This window comes from Lates calcarifer, linkage group LG6, assembly GCF_001640805.2.
Source record: "Lates calcarifer isolate ASB-BC8 linkage group LG6, TLL_Latcal_v3, whole genome shotgun sequence".
Taxonomy (NCBI): domain Eukaryota; kingdom Metazoa; phylum Chordata; class Actinopteri; family Centropomidae; genus Lates; species Lates calcarifer.
This window is the reverse complement of record NC_066838.1, coordinates 1,201,734-1,221,937: the sequence shown is the minus strand read 5'-3', so window position 1 is coordinate 1,221,937 and position 20,204 is coordinate 1,201,734. Positions and strand designations below refer to the sequence as shown.

General features: G+C 43.4%; 1 protein-coding gene across 1 annotated transcript; it reads left to right on the top strand.

The window, feature by feature from the left end:
- The first annotated feature begins 4,070 nt into the window (after window positions 1-4,070).
- Window positions 4,071-18,819, top strand: asxl1 (ASXL transcriptional regulator 1). Its single transcript, XM_018701579.2, is given in 14 exon segments — window positions 4,071-4,441; window positions 7,204-7,287; window positions 9,476-9,595; window positions 10,038-10,148; window positions 10,150-10,240; window positions 12,006-12,175; window positions 12,415-12,499; window positions 12,814-12,980; window positions 13,544-13,640; window positions 14,148-14,253; window positions 14,583-14,822; window positions 14,824-15,583; window positions 15,690-16,198; window positions 16,200-18,819. Coding segments are annotated over 14 exon segments (4,755 nt in total). The 5' UTR covers window positions 4,071-4,384; the 3' UTR covers window positions 18,358-18,819.
- Window positions 18,820-20,204: the final 1,385 nt, after the last annotated feature.

The following is a 20,204-nucleotide window of genomic DNA, read 5'->3' as shown; positions in this document are numbered from 1 at the left end:
TAAGAACAATATAGGGACAATTGTAAAAATCAATGAAAAACAGCCTTACCTTCAACTCCCTAAAGACAATATGTGCTGAGACCAACATCCCTTGAATTTTTAGATGAAGTGGTTGACAACCCACAAGAAATACCAAGAGATGTTTTACATGTGGTGCCAAAGTGAAAATTTGCTGAGTTGTCTATGATGGACCTGCTCGAGCCCTTGTGAGGAACATCAGTCAGTATATGGGTTATCATGGCTGTGTCCGGGCAGAGAAGTGTATGGGATGGAAGAGTAACATACCCAGAGGAGCACAAGAAGTATGCTGAGGAGTTGATGGCCTATTTTATGTCTACAGTCAGGAACATTTACAGTAATCAGTCCATAGTGTACAACCACTCACTTGTGCATATAGGCATCAGAGGCCAGGAAATTTGGGAGTCTGGATGTGTGCAGTATATTTGCATTGAAAATTACGTGCAGAGACTGAAACACTGTTAGATGTGGGAAACAGCAACCAACGATCCAACAGTCACAACCACTCCACACTGTAACTGTTTGAAAGTGAGAGAGGAGCCAAGGATTGAAAAGTGACATAAAAGAAAATAAGGACAGTAACTGTGAAGGAAGCTCTGGTGAGGTGGAGAAAAGATAATCACCAGGAATTCAGACGAATATTATTATAAACTGCCAAGTGACCAGAGTGGTGCTACACTAAAGTCCTGAAGATGTCTGGTTTGACAGGACGTATATAACTCCACCTGGTACGTGGTTGCAGCACTTTTCCGTACTTTAACATAATAAGGCCAAATTATGTTTTAAACCTGTAGGTGTGATGAACCTATTGATCACTCTTACCACTGTCACATTTTCTCACCTAGTAACTGCACATGGATCTTGTCCTTCACCTCTACTTAGCTCATCCTTGACTGAAACTGGATTTGGTCAGTATTGTCTAAGTTTAGTTCATCCTTATCTCTAAGACCTTGGTTACCCCAGCAACATAGAGGAGCAATTTTTTCAGAGGTCCACTATCAGTCATAGCCTGGACTAAACAGTAACCCAACTTGTGGAGGCCATTATAAGTTGAACTTTTGGCATATTAAAGCATACAAGAAGTAGAAAAATCCTTCACAGTAACCATAACAATATAAAGACAGAAAATGATTGGCCACAATGGTAGAATGAAGTGGCTCTGGACATCGAGAGCATCAAAAAAATGTCTGGAACTGAAGAGCCAAGCATCTTACTTTTATGCTGGCAGACATGCCTGCTTCCTGCATCAGACTGTTCACTAACTTTAAAAACAAAGGCATCTTGGTGTCTTACCATATAAAACTTGTGTTTTTACTTTGAGAAATAGAGTCATTTTAGAATTTGCCATTTGCTCCACAGATACTGGATCCACTGCAGTAAATGTGATTAGAATTTCTTCTGTGTACAAGTGAGTCAGCTGTTGTATGTAAACACCAGAAGTGTAATCAAAAGTTAATTTTCATACTTATTGACACAATTATCTTTCCTCCTTTTCTCTTTCCTGCTTACATATTTTTGTATGAATGACAAAAAAGAGGATGGTGTTGAGGAAGTTGTTCCCAGTTGAGGAGACAAATCATGTGGTCTATATGTTTCTGCCAAAATAAGTGTTTGGAACAGTGTATTTGAGCTACACATTTTTGTACGGGCTCAGTTGGAGGTACAGGGTGCTAGGTTGGTAAGGCTACCTTCTATGAATTTGGATGCAGTCCTTGTTTGTGGAATAGAACCAGGCTAACTAGGACACGCTGTTGCCTTATGGGATGTTGACATATAGAAGCACTGTGCATACAAACACAGGGTTTAAGCCTCATAAGAATATGTGTCCAGGTTGGATGACACATGTCCACAGTGGTGGGTTGATATGGGTCTGCTCCAAGTCAGGTCAGGTCAGGTCAAGTCAGAGCAGGTCTAGACTGTACTCTTTATATGATAATATTTACAAGGCCAAGGGTGTTTGTCCTCAAAGGAGATTTAGGGGCCCTTATAGGGTCATAGAGAGAATCATTTAAGTCTTATATCATGTAATGTTAGTTGAGGGAAGAACTGAGGTGATTGTATATTGCAACTGCAAACTTTTTCTCTCTCCTGTACCAGGGGCAAGCAACCAGGAGGGTACACAAAGGCAACAGACTGTGCCCCCACATCCAGGAGCAAGTGGTAGCTTTGGCTGAGGCTGTTGGCAAGCCCCAGCTTCCACTGGGGGGTCTTGAGATGGAGGGGCCCATTTGCCAGCACACCCAGAGAGTTCAGCAACTCTCAGCCAAGATGTGGTGGAAGGAGAGAGGCAGACAAGGCAACAGACAATGCAGGAGACCCGTCAAAGATGTCAGAGGAGGCCACCTGTGTGGTCCAGGGACTATGAGATGTTTTGACTTGGGGACAATTCACATTTAAGGATGGAGGGAGTGAAGTGAGTGATGCTATGTGCCAGGGAAGGATGCAGAAGACATTAGAGTGAGTGACTGCAATTGAGATTTTGAAATTCTGTATGAAATTTTAAAAATGACTGTTTTTAGTTTTCTCCTGTATATACAGTAGAAACATTCTGTGTTTGGGCCCTCTACATTCTCACTTCTGAGACAAGGGTTATTACAATACTATATTCTTATGTTAAGTCCCGTCAAAAAATGTAAATATAGCCCTTATACCCCAAACGCTCTGAGTTGTGGCAACTGTTTTAGCTCAAGTTTACTGTGATCTTTTTCCAGTCTGTTTTTGAGAATCTGTCTTTCCCGATGAGGACAATAAATAATCACATGTTCCACTGTTTCCTGCAACATTCACACCTTCCAGTTCCATGGTTACCAATTATCTGAAGTGTACTGTTAAGACCAGTGTACCCAAATCTCACCCATGAAATGATGTCTTCCTAAAACTTGGTTTTACATTTTCTGTCCTGTTAAGTGCTAAAGGAATACCAACAGTTCCCCTGTAAATACTGACAGGTTGTTGCTAACTCTTTTGTTGGAATAATGTTCTTCTATTTATCTGCTAACTTGATTCTTATCTATACACTCCTCTTTATTAGACTCTAAAAGGTGCAGATCAACCACTATCTCCTCTAATAACCAAGGTCAGACAACAGACATTGATACAGGGGGTTTAACACTATTTCCACTATCACTGTTCCATTAACTGTGATTCCTATTGTCCAACCAAAGCCCTTGATCTGCTGTCTTTCTGTCTTCCTCATGGCCAGGCTGTAATACCTTCTGAGTATGATTCTCCTTATGAAGTTTGGCTACTATAATACTTCCTAATTACATTCTTCTGACATTCCAAAAGCATTTCATTCATTTCTGACATTTCTTGCAAACCTGATAGTGGCGTTGTTTTATGGCACCACAGTAGAGTCTCAAAGCCTGACATCTTCTTTTATGCAGATTGATAAATTCAGTGTAGAACTGCCACAGTTAGTCCAATATATACATTTTCAGAGAAAGTCTACTTGTTCTGCCCCTAAACATCTAAATATCTAATATTCAGCACTTTTTTTTCTTTTTTTTTTTTTCAACAATATAAGTTGTGTAAGTAAGATTCTTGTCAAACCAAATCACCAAATATTTGAAAACACATCACACCAGTTTCTATTTTATATGACTGTTCTGTAAGCAAAGATTATTATCAAATGGCAAGCCATGCTTTCCTGCTCTTTAGATGCATCTTACTGTCTATACTATTTATGTAAACTGCCACATTGTACAATCTATGTTGTAAAAAAAAAAAAAAATAATGTCCATAATAATTCCCCAAATTGCAAGGTGACATCTTCAAATTAGAATTATTGAACCACTGTCTGTCAAACCACTAACCTGTAAATCCACTGACGGAATGCATTTGTTAAAGGATTGCTATGTGATTACAAATTGAAATAGGGGGTAAATAAATAAATAAATTTAAAAATAAATGATATATATATATATATATATATATATATATATATATAGCTACTATATTTGACACATACATAGAAAACTGTATGCAGCACTATTTGCATGCGGAGGGTTGGACGTTGTTTTGTTGCATTCCTGCGGAGCGTTTGACCTTTGACCTGGTTGTTGCATTCCAGAGAGGCTTGTCCTGCAGCAGCACCACAGCCAGCACTGCACTCACACTGCTTCTGTGCTAGAGAGACGATGTGTGTTGAGCTCATTTAGACAAAGCACTGGACACAGTTGTGACAGTTAGCAGAGACGAGCAGACACCATAGCATCATCCCGAGTTAAAAGGAACGCCTTGTCTTGGGTCTGCATAGTCAACCTAGAACGTAGTTAGCCATTTTGCTAAGCAGCTAAACCGCCATCGTATTGAGGTTGCTTTGTAGACACACAGCAGGCTAGCCGCAGACACCAGCGCAGAGGAAATGAAGGACAAACAAAAGAGAAAGAAGGAGCGGACCTGGGCTGAGGCGGCTCGCATGGTAAACAATCTACTTTGCGCATTTAACTAACTGTATGTACGCTTTGAATGAATTAATCTAAAGTGATGGATCCAGAAGTGTTGTTGTGTTTCAACATTCTCCTCACGACCACAGCCTGTGTTCTGTTGTAACGTTAGTAGAAGCTAGCTATTATCATAGCAATGCTAACCTAGCCTGTAGGCACGATATGTTTAAATGTTACTGGGAGGGTACATTTACATTTGCTGTTGGTCTTTTAGGCTTCAGATAAAAAAAAAAACCTACGCAACGCAACATGCTAACACTGGCTAGCATGCTAACATCTACCTCTCCTGTTTTGAGCTCTTTGTTTGCTAGGCAGCAAACTAGCTAGTCCAACGGTAATTATCATTTGAGCAACCCGAGTAACCCCAAGAGATAAACAAGCGCAGTGACAAGTGTATGCTCTTCATGTGAACAAACTAGTCAGTAAAACGTGACTTTTTAAAACTCGTAGTGCTAGCGTAACGCCTAACTTGGTGTAGTAGTTTTAGCTAGCTAATTGTTGACCACAATGCATGCTAATGTTAGCAAAGCTAAAAGCTAACGTTAACCACTGACCCAGCTGTCTTGAGGATCCACATTGGCACAGAATTGTGCAAGAAATGAAATAAGTCCAGCTAACGATCGTGAAATAAACCTCCCTCTCTCGGAATATTAATAGTTTGAAGTGTCGTCATACGAAACAGTTGAAAGGCAAACATTAAACACTAGCTGAAATATGAAACAAACAAACAAACGAACTCTTATTTAATGGTTTGAAACGAGCACTTGGAACCGAGCAATTGACTACATATCAGATAAGTTCATGAGTGTGTACAACTGTGGTTAGGTGTACTTTTCTACGGTGATAAGTGATAATCCTCAGTAAGAGGGCAGTGGGCTCATTACTTGGGTTTTGGCAGACAGGCCCATGCCTTCTATTCATATAGCAAGTATATGATATAACAATTACAGACCAAAATGAACAAAATTCTCAATTTCTAAATTTTGTTCCAGGTAATCAGAAAATCACATTGTCTGTCTTTCAGTAGTGTACAGTTACAGGAATACCCAAATATACAGTGTCCTCTCATTTAGTATTCAGACCTTCTCACTTTATGCACGTTTGTACAGATTTAATTATAAATGCATACATTGCCATTTGGGCCATCGCTTAACATTAAGAATCTACAATGACAAAGAGAAACACGTTTTTTAGAAACTTTTGCAAATGTATCGAAAATCAGACGATAAGAAATCTCTTATTTCAGTGTTCTGGCCCTTTGCTTTGGCACTCCAAACTATGGTCAGGTGCATCCTGTTTGCTTTAATTATCCTTGAGATGTGTATAGAGCATCTAATCAGAGTCCACTGGCAAATTTAATTGATGACCATGGTTTAGAAAGGTACACACCTGTGCATACAAGGTCCGGACAGGACAAAAAACAATACGTGAAGTAGACCTCTGCAATAAAGCTGTAAAATCAAACCACCAAGACTCTTCCTAGACTGGTCAGAATTGAGGGAAGGATGAATGCAGCCACCTGCTTCAGAGTGCAGGTAACGGTGATTGCAAGTCTTTGAGTATCCTTGAGTTGTGCAGTCAAAACCCAGACTTGGGCCCCATGGAACATCTGTAGGGAGGTGATCACAGACACTTCCAATCCAGTCTAAGAATGGGATAAATTGCCCAAATCCAGGTGTGCAAAGTTTGTAGAGACTTAATCCAAGAATACTCAAAGTTGTAATTTCTGCCAGTGGGGCTTTGACATAGTACTGAATTAGGGGTCTGGAAACTTGTGGAGTGTCAAGAAACATTGTCATTATGGGTTATTGAATGTAGTTTGATGGGCAAAAATGACAATTTTATACATTTAAAATTAAATCTACAACACAATAATGTGAGCAAAAAGTGAAAAACAATCAACACCTCAACCCCAATGTAGATGACAATCTAGTTAAATTAATACTTCTCTGTCTGTGTCAATCAAAACTGATTATTATTAACTTAGTAAAGGTAGAATTAATGGCTGAGCTGTTGATGTGTATTAGATTTTATAGGGGTACTTAACAAAGTGACCCGAGTTCAGCTCCTTACCAACTCTACAATCTGTAACAACAACAAAATAAAATCTTAACATTTATATGTCAGGGTTGTACTCAGAGCATGAGCTAAGTGTTTAACTAGATGTTCAGTACATCCTGAAGACGTGTTTATTGGGAAGTGTTAGAAAATTAATAATGTCCATAGGCTTGAGCCCTTTTCAGACTTGGAAACAACATACATGAGATTGTTCTCATATTTCTTCTTGCAGTGCAGAGGAAAAGAGAATTAAAAAACAAAAAGGAAAAAAAACCCTGTGCAAATAACTGTAAGACCAGAAAGCCCTCTTTAAGTTTTCATTTTATGAACATTAAGGTAAGTGCTTGATGTTTATGTAACAGAAACCTATGTCTGTCAATCATTTAACAGGTAAATGAAACCAGTGATGTTAGATAGTGATAACATGCTCATCAACTAATGCAACTTTTTTTTTTTTTTTTTTTAAATATTGAACTTAACGACGAATGGTGAAATTGTTTGACAGACATTGTTTTGAAAAGCTGTTTCTTTGGAACAAAAACACCAGTGTAGTGTTTAACCAGCGACTGAACTGAGTTTAGCTGATCACAGGTATAACTTTGTCTGCATGTGTGTTGCCCAGTTAGGAAAAACCTCTTGTCGGTGTGTGTGAGGTAAAAACATTGTGGTTGTTTTCCAGGTATTGGAGAACTTCTCTGATGCACCCATGACTCCCAAGCAAATCCTCCATGTCATCCAGACCAAGGGGCTGAAGGAGATGCGGTCAGACACACACAAACACTGCTGCTGCTATTGTTAAAGCTATAGATGCCATGTTGATTGATAAACCACAATCACTGGTGTAATATGGAGTTGAAATGACAGCTGAGGAATGCTGTCATCTGCAAGTGTGAATGGTGGCTGTTTAATTGTTCCGTACTGTGTGCTACTTGATACCAAACAAGTACCCATGTTAGAACTGATTATCCTTTGTACTTGTACTTGTCTAGTATTTTTAGTAGTCAGTCATGTCAACTGAACATGTCGATGTGGTGTTAACTCAGGCTTTTGTTTTTATTTCCCTCTGCATCAACTTGTTGGCCTGCTGCTGACTAAACAGGAGGTAGGTTAATTACTTCTCTTCTGTAACCAAACACCTCTCCTCTTTTTCATATTCTTTCTTATTGTCGTAGGCCAGTGTTCAAGTCAACAAAATCCTATAACTGGAAAATATTAGTCATCATGTTACCTAAAACATAGTCAGTGATCCCAGTTGCATTGTCTTGATGTGAACTGTGATGGTGAAATGATGATTGAGATGTGAACTTTGTTAAATTCATATCTTGGGAAAACTGAGTCCCATAAAAGAACCAGTGAGTGTACCTTTGAATTGATTGGATTTGCGTCAGCATTAAGCATGACGGCATCAGGAAACATTGGCATTCCCTGTCAATCCAAAGTAATGCCTATTGGCAAGTGAATAATAATGACACAAGGCTTGAGCAGTATCATGGTGTTAACGTACATCACTGTATTTAGAAATCTCAAAGGTACGATTTTCAGCACTGTCAAAAACATACCCCCTTTTTCCATTTACCTGACACAGTGACACTTTTTAGTGTAATGTACTGTAGTGCGCAACATGCAGCACCACATGTCAGTTATAATACAGGCAGTCGGCAGAACAGACAAAAAAAAAAAAAGGTGGGAGCCGCTGGACTCTGCCCCTTTTTGGGAATATTTCTAAAGCCAGACAAAATACATATGCTGTCTTCTTGTGGAAAAAAACAGAGGTGAAAAATTAAGTCTGTTATCCTATATGCACTGAACCAAAGGATGATCCATTGCAGTTTGGATGGTTCATACTTGTAGACTAGATTATTCAGCTCATTTTTATCTGTATAGACCATTTTCATATACTATATCCCCTCAGTGAAATGCAGGGAAGGTATTATGGTATGAAAAAATAGATACCATCAAAGCCTAAATTACTTACTTACATTAACGTGAAAATTTCAGCTTCTCTTGATCTTTTGGTGCAGGACATGTTTTGCAAGGTGGTGCAAGAGTGAGCATTCAAGGAGGACATTCTCCTACAGAGTTTGCAGCATGGGTCAGAGCTGAATTTTGAGAGAAAGGAATTATTTTGTACAACATTCATGTCAGACTATGATAAACAGTAGGGCAAGGATATTTGATATTAAAATGTAAAAATATATTTTGACCATTGTCAAATTAAAATTCTTGTAGTATGGAGTATGGAAAATTTGACTTGAGTAGTTACAGTTTCTTTGTGCTGATTGTTCAGTGTTATATTGTCACCTAAATATAGTTCTATATATAGTTCCAGAGTTTTATGTAGTAGGGGTGGAAGATACAAATAAACTCCTTTGTCCTGCTGACTGATTTGCAGTATTGCTCAAAATGAACTAATACAACCTGAGGTACTAACCCACCCGTTGCCCTTCGTATTGCCCTTCGTATTGCCTTTCGTATTGCCTTCGTATTCTGTATACTTTTTTCTTCTTACTATTATTCAAAAACAAAAGATAACGGCTTCAGAATCACAAATGTCATGCACAACAACAAATCCTACTACACACACACACACACACACAACACACACACACACACACACACCACACACAAAGGCACATTGTCGGCCACCGGGTCACTTTGACCCAGAGGACAATGCGATGGTTAAACGGATAGATATCAAAGTAAAAATGGAATGGTAAAATCTCTGGCAGTTGACATATTTATGCCATTTCAGTGTATTGTGCATAATTGGCCAACCCTAGCTTTCATTAGTTTGTGCAGGTATATAGTGTTAGGAGCACCAGGTAGCACTAATGCATCTTCTGATTTGAATTTAGCTTTATGTCTATGGTCTGACCTTCTGTGTCCAATCACATGAGCAATCAGTGTGTGTGTGTGTGTGTGTGTGTGTGTGTGTGCGTGGCGTTGCTTGCAGTGGCACAGCTCCTTTGGCCTGCCTGGTCACCATGCTGCACTCCCAGGTGAGGGGAGACCGAGTCAAGAACAGCATCTTTTTCAAGCTGCCTGGACGGATGAGCCTCTTCACCCTGAAGGTACTTTAACATGATCCTTTTCTCTCTTACCTCTTCACCATTCTGCCTGTAAAAGTCATTTGTGACTTCATGTCATTGACATAATTTGTGTAATAAGAAAATTGCTCCTATAAGCTGCAAGCTTCTCCTCTGGAATTCTGAAACAGTTAAGCAGAATAACCCACAAGTTGCATCGTGAATTTTTTTCTGGAAAAAGGTGATATTACTATTAGCATCACAGGAGCTACTTATGCCAGGCTGTAATTGTTCACAGGTATAAATACACTAGAGGCTAAAACATGCACAATCACAGTATTTTTTTAATGCTGCAGTGTAGCAGTGGATTTGATTCATGACCACAAAATCAAATGATAGGAAAATAAACTTCCTGATATGCGTCACACATACATTTCTCCAGATGACGACTGGCCTGCTAACTCTGTACTGTTCACACATTTTGTAGAAGAATGCCCTCCAGTGGACAAAGACACCCTCAGAGTCAGAGATGCTAACTGAGTCGGCTGGCAGCACCGGCCACCCCGCTTCCAGCAGCAGCACCCCTGCAGCAGGCACAGGCTGTGATTCCGGTCGGCCCCACTGAAGCCACTGAGCAGGAGAGCTGTGACTCCACCGAGACCACTGCTGCTGCCAGCGGAGACAATGACGGTAACACCACACCATACACCTCTCATTACATTCAGATGCATCTCCTGTAGGGTTTTTCCATTATGAAGGGGTAGTTCTGTTGAGCCATTTTGTGAACAGCCACAAGTAGGTGAGCCTCGGTGGCACAGCTCAACTCTTTATTCCATTGCGGTGTGTTGGTGCGGTAAAGACATTATTCACCTTGATTACATGTGGGCTTTTTAAGGTATGCAGCAGAAATGGCTTGGCTTGCCCGATGCAGCTAAAGCGGACCTGCCCACTCATGTGCTTATGGAAATGTCTTACAAGCATGATGACCTAAATGAGGCCATAGACCTCATGTAGGTCACTGCAGAGTGCTGCAAAGTTATTTACTTGTAAGGACCCATTTGAGAAGATATAGAAAAGGAAATCCATCCTGTTTCCCAGAAGGAGGGGACTGAATTAGTAAGCTCTTGATCATACTTTGGTACTGGGGAAAAGTTCTTTCAGGCAGGCCCACCTGTTCGTGTGGATGTTGATGTTGACTGAATCCTAACGCCAGCGCAGTGCTTATCCTGGTAGTGAGCATGCATACATTAGTATGCTCTTCTCTTACTGATATGGGCTCTGGTCATAGTCTTGTGTTCTATTTATTTACATGTGCATTCAGAAAGTATTCATACCCCTTCACTTTTTTCAGCCTTATTCTAAAATAGTTGAAATTAATTTGTTACCTCATCAGTCTCCACTCAGTAGCCTGTAGTGACAGAGCATAAACAGAGATTTAGAAAATTTATTAAATTGGAAAATCTGAACTGTCACATTGACAGTAGTGCTCAGACTCTTTACTAAGCACATAGTTTAAGCACCTTTGGCAGCAATTACAGCCTTGAGTCCTCTTGGGTATGAGGTGACAAGCTTTTCACATCTGGATTTGGGGATTTTTTGCTATTCTTCTCTGCAGATCGTCTCAACCTCTGTCAAGTTGGCTGGGGCCTGCCAGTAAACAGACATTTTCAGGTCTCTCCAGAGATGTTGGATATCCTCTGCCTCTGCTTGTTTCTCCTGATAGCTTTGTTACCTAAACATATAATGAGGTTTTTTGTTGAATATTTGGGGAGGCGGTCTTTGTTTGACCTCCATACCACAATCTTCCTCATTAGTTGAGTTAGTACCCAGAGCGCATGATCAGCGATGAGGTTTGGGACATAAACTGAGAGCTTGCCCTTGAAGCTCAGCCACATGGTTTTGAATTCACAGTGGTGTGACAGTTCAGTATGTCTCCAGTGTTCTAAGTGTGGCAGTGAGTGTTTACTTTTTTGTGCATACCAGTTGCTGGAATTAATGAACAAATTAGCATTACCATTAAAAACCACGACTGATAGTGAAAACATACCTGCATTATTTTGTGTATTCATAAATACTGTAAACATTATTTCATCAGAAACATTGAGTTTAATCATTCTTTAGATTTCAGAGATGACCACAGGCAAAACAGTAGGCTTCTCTGTTAGACTAGTGTTGTGTATCAGGGGCACTCAGCGCTCCTGTTCTTTCCTCAGCTGCCATGTAAACACTGAGCTTGGATGAAGGCGTCATGCAATAATTGTGCCATTAATACAGATTCAGCCAAAACCACTGAAAGAAAATGTTGCTCTATATTAATGCTGCTAAATGCTGTCAGCAACCTGATGTGTGTTGACTACTGTATCCCTGTCTTGTAAATTTTGATAGAGTATCTGTATCTGTTTGAAAATGTGTGTGAGAGAGTAGACTTCTAAGTGTATTTTTCTCTGACCTGAAGCCTCAGTGGATGAGAGCTCATCCAGCGCATCCTGCTCCACAGAGCTACAGGCTTCCAGCACCCAGCCTCAGACCCGCCTCAGCAGGGCAGCTGGACAGCAGGGACGTGCAGACACACAGCAGACCCAACATCCTCAACATGCCCAGACCAGACTGAGCCGCTCAAGACAGGTCAGCACCCTGCATGAAGCCAAGCCACTTTTTTATAATGTGCTCATCAGTCAAGGATTTAAGGCCAGCTCTGTCGTGTCATTCATTTCACTGTTTGTTTTGCAGTCGAAGTCTAACGCCTTAAGGACTGAATAAGTTGTAGTTATAAGCCCTGTCTCTTACTATCCCATTTTGGACTTGATCTGTAGTGGGACAGTGCTGCTTAATATACTGACTCATCACCATTTGTGTTGGTACAGTCAGGGAGGCAGAGGAAGAAAGCAGTCATGATGCCTCGTGTTGTCCTCACCCCTCTTAAAGTGAATGGAGAGCATGTCCCCTCAGGTAAGGACCACTCTTTTGTCCTGAGAACAACTGCATCAACAACACAGCAGTAATGAAAGTGATAATCAACCTGAAAAGTCAGACTGAAACGTTTACCACAACCAGCAGAGAGAACACAGGAGATGGAAAGCATATTGTTACAACAATAAAAATTAAATCCTAGGGCATGATATCTGGTAAATACCCCCTGGCCTGTCACTAAGATTGGCCTGGAAGATTTCACTGTGCAGGTTTGTGTCTGTGGTCCTTGGTGCTCAGTGCCTTGAACCTGGAGATAGTTGTAGCATGCTGAAGTATGGTTTTTGCTTCGGCAGGGCCTATGAAGAGGAGTCGAGGAGGGGTGGATGTAGACTTTGAAACACCAGGCTCCATCCTGGTCAACACCAACATCAGAGCCCTTATCAATGTGCGAACCTTCTCAGCTTTCCCCACACACTCACAGCAGCAGTTGCTGCAGCTGCTGCCTGAGGTGGACCGACAGGTGTGTTTTTTTTCTGTCCTTTCATTTTACCCCCAGCTTTTGTATCTGAAGTGATATTGCACACCCTAATATATAGTAACTATCACACACACACAATAAATAAGGAAGTCAGAAAAGAATAAAAATCATGGATTTGCTAAATTGTTACTGATTGTGCAGGTTTGCTTGCCATCAGCTCAGATAAATGTCACCAGCCGCCAGGAATTGTACGAAAAAAAGGCCCAAACATTGAACAGTTCTGTACCTGGGCATCACTTTTGGTGTGTGTTTGACAGTCTAATTAATGTTGACACTGTGCCGACCTACAATCTGTGAGTTGCTGACCAATACAAGGGCTAACAGAAGAGAACCCTGTATATGTTGTCAGATGTCTGTTATTACCACAGAACTTACAAGAAGCAATTGACAAATAAAACCAATGTTTGTGAGCAGCATGAATTTCAGCCACCAGGTTGCACAATAGTTGAGTTTATTACTACAAGTGTGTTTTGTACAAATTTTTAATAATTGAAATTTCTCAGATGTAACCATTGTTAATTATACATTGTCTCCCCTCGTTGCAGGTTGGACCTGATGGTATGGCCAGACTGAGTAGTTCAGCTCTCAACAATGAGTTCTTCACCCATGCCTCACAGAGCTGGAAAGAAAGGCTGGCTGAGGGTAAATGATTGTTCAGTCATGGACAATTTGCCACATTTTACTTTGACTTCTAACAGGCTAAGATAGTTAAATTAGATGAGACGTGATAGGAATGTATGGATCACTGTGGAGGAATAGTGACAGCAGAAGCAAAAAGTAACAAAAAGATTGTTATAATGAAGATGAGGAAATCATGAAGGTCAGATGTCAAATCTGCACTGAAAGGTAACAATGCAGTTTTCATATGGTGTGAATGAAAAGGAGGCTGTACATAGTATAGAAATGCATAATAAAAAACATAGAATCAGTCCATTCACTGACCTGTTTTCAGAGTATGGCTTATTCTGTATACATCTGATTGTTTCACTGTCCTGGAACAGTAGTACAGCTGAGCTGCTTAGTGTGAAAAGTGAAGGGAAATTAAGAAAGGATCATTCTTAAAAGATATACTGGTGCACAGTGTAGGTTGTTATATGTTCAATTGCGGGGCTACTCTTTTAAACCTTCACATGTGTTTGAACTGTTTAGGTGAGTTCACCCATGAGATGCAGGTGCGTTTCCGACAGGAAATGGAGAAAGAGAAGAAGGTAGAGGCGTGGAAGGAAAAATTTTTTGAAGAGTACCACGGGCAAAAGTAAGAGCCAGCCTATTTCTTTTAAGTCTGAATTCACTGTTCACACAACAACCGTATTAGGTATTTGTCACAGGGTGGTTATGATATTGTTAATATTTACCAGTTGACTGAACAATATCCATGTCTAGTATCAGTAGTATTATTTAGAAAGACCTTGATGAAGATATTCATTGTGTTTTGTGTGTATTGTGTGTTTTAAGCCATTTATTTCCATCTCCTTAGCTGCCCTCTGTGTAGTTGAAACAACCAGAGTATGGGCTAGAGTCATGGCCACTGTGACATGCGTTATGTTTCCACAATGTGCTAAACTGTAGTTTGTGTATCTGTAGGTCTGGCCTGACACGGGAGGAGTCCCTAAAGCTTACAATGAATGAGCCCAGTGAAGTTGGAGCCACTGTGCTTGACAGTGATGTGGCTGTGGTGGCAAGTGGTGCCCCCAAGAGACGCAGCGTGGGTCGACGGAGGAGAGATGGCAGGATGAGGAGACGTACAAGGGCTGACCTGCGTCGCAGGGCCCGCAGGACCCTCTGCAAGGCCTCTACTCCAGCCTTGCAGTCTACAGAAACCTGCTGAGGCCAGTGCTGCAGTGGACATCTCAGCAGTCTCTGTTGGTTCTCCCTTGTCTGACAGTACAGTGGTTCAAGGTGAGGTGGTGCTCCAGGCTGAGTGTGGTGTGGAGCTCCCAGCTGAGAGCGCCTCCATGGAGCCAAAGCCCTCTCCCAGTCCGGAGCCAGTCACGTTGCCAGCCCCTACTCCTACTCCCACTCCCACTCCCACTCCCACTCCCACACCCACTCCCAGCCCCAGCCCCAGCCCAGCTTCCACTAGTGCAAATGAAGAGCCTGAAGTTACAGCCCGTCTGCTCCCCGAAGAGGCTGCACCTGCACTGGCTTCCACCTCCTCCCCTTCCTCCTCCTCTTCTTCTGTTTCGTCTGCCTCTTCACCTGCCTCCTCACCCTCCTCACCTTCTGATAGACAAGGAGCTTTTGCCGCAGGCCTCGACTCATCTTCATCCTCCTCAGCATCCTCCAGTGCTGCAGTCGCCGCTGATCCCCTGGATGATACGGCCTCCGTGGTCACGTCCATCACAGGGGGTACCGCCACCAGCAGCCGTGAGAGCAGCCCCTCAGCCAGCCCAGCCAGCACCCCTGTGCCCAGCGCTCAGCTCAAGGAGCAGAAGAGAAGGCCAGATGAGGCTCAGGCCTTCTCCAGCTTCCCCGAAAAGAGGCCACGGCTTGATGACCGTCAGTCCTTTCGTACCACAATTGACAGTGTCTGTTCGGAGAAGCCGCAGCCGACAACAGAAGAGCCCAAGGTGCCGCCTATCCGGGTAAGATTTTGTTTTATGAACCAGTGCACAAAAATAATTAGCCTGTTCAGAAATTAGGAGTTTGTAAGTTAAAGTTTTGTTCACTATTCTTGTGTCTCTGTCCCAGATTCAACTGTCCAGAATCAAACCTCCCTGGGTCAAAGGGCACCCCACCTACCAGATCTGTCCCCGGATCGTGCCCCCCGGCGAGGGCTCACGGCGGTCGGGGACGGGGGGCGCACGCACCTTGGCAGACATCAAAGCCCGTGCCCAGCAAGCCCGGGCCCAGCGCGAGGCCGCTGCTGCTGTTGCAGCCTCTAGCGACGGGGCAGGGCCGGCCGGGGTCAGGCTGCGGCCTGCTGCTGGGCTACCGGATAGCAGCAATGGACGAAGATCGCGAGAGCATCCAGGACCTATCGAGCCCGGAGGAGGAGGAGGAGGAGGAGGAGGAGGAGGAAGAAGTGGAAGTGGAAGCAGGGGGGATGGTGGGATGGAGGAGCAGGGATCGTCTTCAGGCACTAATTCGTCTGGAACACAACTACTGCTTCTCAGTGTAGATCCCACACCCCAGCCCTCCCCGTCCCTGTCCACTACCTCAACTTCTGTGTCCTTGGAGCCCCCGCAGACTCCAAGCCCTCCCCGAGAGGAGGCAGCTGGGGGGCCAGATGGCTGTCGAGGAAATAGAAGCAACATCAGCCAATGTCCACAGCCCCTCCAATGGGCTCACAGACAAGGTAGCTGACTTGCCCTCCCCAGAGCCTGACACTATAACTGAGTCTTTGGCTACCCAGCCGACCAGGCAAAGCCAGGTGCCCAAGTCTGCCACTGCACCCTCAAAGAGGGCAGACCAGAGTTGTGAAAAAGCCGCACTTGTCCCAACCTCAATTCCAGATTCCCTTCCCAGGTTCGGGGCTCAGGGTGTGGACGTTATTCAGACACTGGCCAGCACCTGTCAGCCCAAAGAGAAGGAACGAGGGAAGGAAGCTGGACTGGGTGGTGTTATCCAGCATGGTTCCCACCGTGTGGACCCACAAGAGCCACTCTCTCACTCAGTCACAGAGAGACAACAAACAGAACAAACAGACACATCCTCCCCTCAGCACGTGGACACCTCTGGAGCAGAGAAAGATGACGAGGCTGGGACACATAGCGACTCCACGGAAACCGCTTCGGACTGTGAGAATGAGAGCCAGGAGGACGAGCAGCAGCCTGACCAGGACTGGTGCCCCACACTAAGCACCCAGAGAAACAGCCAGCTGGTCATCTGCAGCCCATCCCCTCAGAATCAGCAGCCAGTCATTCAGACCCACGTGTCCAGCCGCCAAGGTCAGACTGTCATTCAGCCTTGCTTCCCCAACAGCTTGCCTCACTCTCAGCAGAGCCGTCCCCATTCTCAGGACCACCAGTCTCTCCCCACAGCCCACCCACAGGGGCTCAGAGACACCAACATTGTGGTCAAAATGGAAACTGGGGATGATTGTAGAGCTTCCAGACAGGGCTCTGGTGAACAAGAGTGTCGTGGAGGCTTAAAGCTCTCTGTCACCCACCCAGCTGCTGCAGCTGCCTCCAAGAGACTGGCCAGCTCAGCCAGACCAGTGTCCAGTGTGGAAGCCAACAACCCTTTAGTCACTCAGCTACTGCAGGGCAGTCTGCCGCTGGAGAAAGTTCTGCCCTCACACTCTGCCAACAGGCTGGAGATCAGCCGATTGCCAGGACCCCAACCCAGAGCACCACTGGCAAGGACCCCAGGACCTCGCCACAGGTCTGAGGCTCCAGCCCAGTCTCCTAGTCCAGAACTGAATGCAGTCTCTCAGAGCCACAGCAAGTCTCCAACAGGGCGCCCGGTCTCGTGTCTGATGGAGGCCCCAGCCGTATCACAGTATCAGTCCCAGCAGGCCCCTGGGGCCGTCCCAGTCATCACTTCTCTGCCACCTTCCTCATCCTCCTCCACCTCTCTGTCCTCCAGAAGTAAGCCAGACCTTAGCTCTCAGACTGCTGTGGAGTCCGCAGTTATCAAAGAGTCTCGTGGTCCTCAGCCATCACCGGGGGCCACTCCCGATAGGCCCCAACCAACCCACCGGACCATGCCAAATGGCCCGTCTCCTCCCCATGCAGACACCTGTCCCACGGAGGTTGTGCCTACTATTAAGATCAACTGGCGGCCCCCTCAGTCTCAGCTCCACCCTCACCAACAGCAGCTTTCTCCCTCACCTAACATAAAGAATGAGATCGCTGCACGGCCTTCTTGCCAGGCTCTTGCCAAATCCTCCCCCACTATACCTGTGAGTGTTACCAAAAAAGAGCCTATGAGCTCTGTGGACAGCTACCTGAGTGGAGGGGCTATGGAGGGGCTCCTCAACATGGAGATGACTTTTGCCAGAATGGCAAAGAAGGAGCACAGCAAAGCTCCCTATTCTTCTGGCTCTCCCTCCACCTCCTCCTCTCCCTCACCCTCCTCCTCTGCCTCCTCTCTTCCCTTCCAGTTGTATGGGAAGCTCCCCAAGCAAGGTGGAGGTGTTGGAGCTGTAAGCTACACAGCCAATGTGTCAGTGATGGACAATGGTGGTTTTTCCCGGAGCATGGCGGATGGTGTGCTCCAGCTCCGCCCCCGCTTGACCTCCAGCCAGACCACCCTCAGCATCCAGGCCTTTACTGACAGTACAACCGAGGAGGTGGCACTCAAGTGCTCGTGCCGCCTCAAAGCCATGATCATGTGCCAAGGCTGCGGTGCCTTCTGCCATGATGATTGCATCGGGCCCTCCAAACTCTGCGTTTCATGTCTAGTGGTCAGATAGCATGTTGAAGTCCCTGTGCACTGTAGAACTGCTATCTGTGTACATTATCAGCAGCAGGACTGGGGGGTTCCAGAGTGTACAGAAGCCTGATAGGGTAGAGCACACAGGAGGAGCCTGACAGGCAAGAAATGCCTTGTATAATATGACTGGTCTGTATTTTTTGTTGTTGAAGATTTTCAGATTTTTTTAGTTGTACTGATACATTATTATTATTATTATTATTGTTATTATTGTTGTTATTATTATTAGTATTATTATTATTGTGAATTTGGGGCATGATTGATTGTAAATTGTGCCTTTTTTGTTTTCTCTCCTCAAAAACATTTACCTCATCTTATCTTGCTCCACCTGTCATCATTTGGTGGCTATAATTGTTTTGGTCCCTTGTTTCCTAACAGGGACTTATTGTTGTCTCTTTGCGCAAAGAAGTATTTTTTTAACCATTAAAATGAGTAAATGATATTGTTTGACTGGTTTGTGTTTTGACTCATTTCATGGTTCCATTAAACTCCAGTCTGTATTTATAGTTAAGTACTAAAACCAAATAAAATGATCACTGAGCGGTGAGGGTTTTTGAATCCTTGATACCTTTCATACATCATACATCATACTGACACTCACCAACCCCCCCACATCAGAGACCCACACTGTATAAAGATGCCACTGTGCAGAAGATAGTGCTGGTCCATACCACTAAATCTGATTCTGATCCAATACCATGTCATACCACCAATATAATGTAATAGTCACCAATATACTGATACTAATATTCTGAGTATTTGCATTACCACCAAATGTTTTACTAAACCCTTGACAGTTCTTGCTACTTATGTGTAAACCACATTAAGTGTTTATTGTATGAATTTGTTCAGAGTTTCACCTTTGAACAGAGAATGTGGTCCTGGTGAAAATAATACTACCAGTACTATTGATTCAGTTGGTATTGATCTGCCTGTCCTTAAATAAAGAAAAGGATGCAAACTGCCAGAGGATGAATAGCACACACTGAGCAGCTCCACCAAGCTGGACGAATAGTGGTTTACCAAGTCCAGCTGAGAGACACTGCAAACGAGGGAGGGCTGGCAGTAGATGAGTACCAAATGACAACGACAGGACAAAGGTATTATACGAGAAGCTGGCCCCAAGTCCTTCACTGGCCAATAAAGAGAATGTACTAAGAGTGTTAGGATCGCCCACAGCTGTGACCAAGTCCTCCATCCCAAGGTTCTGAAGAGTACCATGGTTTTAACTGATCTGTGATCAGGTAATGGCTTCTCTTCTCTTAGTAGTAGTGCTTTTAGTCCAAGATGCTGTAATAATAAACGTAATATTCAATCAAAATATCGACGACTCATTTTCTGGAAAAAGGGCATGTAAAACTTTGATCCTCAGTTGTTCCACAGCAACAATTATTCTAAGTACAGGGGCTTCTTGTATCTAACAGTTTTGAACAAGTCTGAAAATAATAGTATGTAAAATCATGAGTCAATGCAAAAATACAACCAAACCAGCAGAGGTGAACAGAGATTCCATTATCTGTAACTGTTCAACCAACAAAATGATCTCTGTATCTGTATTTGTACAGAGGACTGGAAGCTCAGTTCTGGCAAAAGTTGTAAAGTTTTCATTGCCAAATACAATTGTTCAAAGCATCAGAAAAGCTTATAACCCCACCACAGCTTTAACCAGGGAAAACTGAAAGCTGAAAGAAAATGTTATATTAATCAAAGGATTCTGTTTTGCAATGTACACTAAAGATACAGTGGCAAGAAAAAGTATGTGAACCTTTTGGAATTTCAGAGTTTTCTGCATTAATTTGTCATAAAATGTGATCTGATCTTCATCTA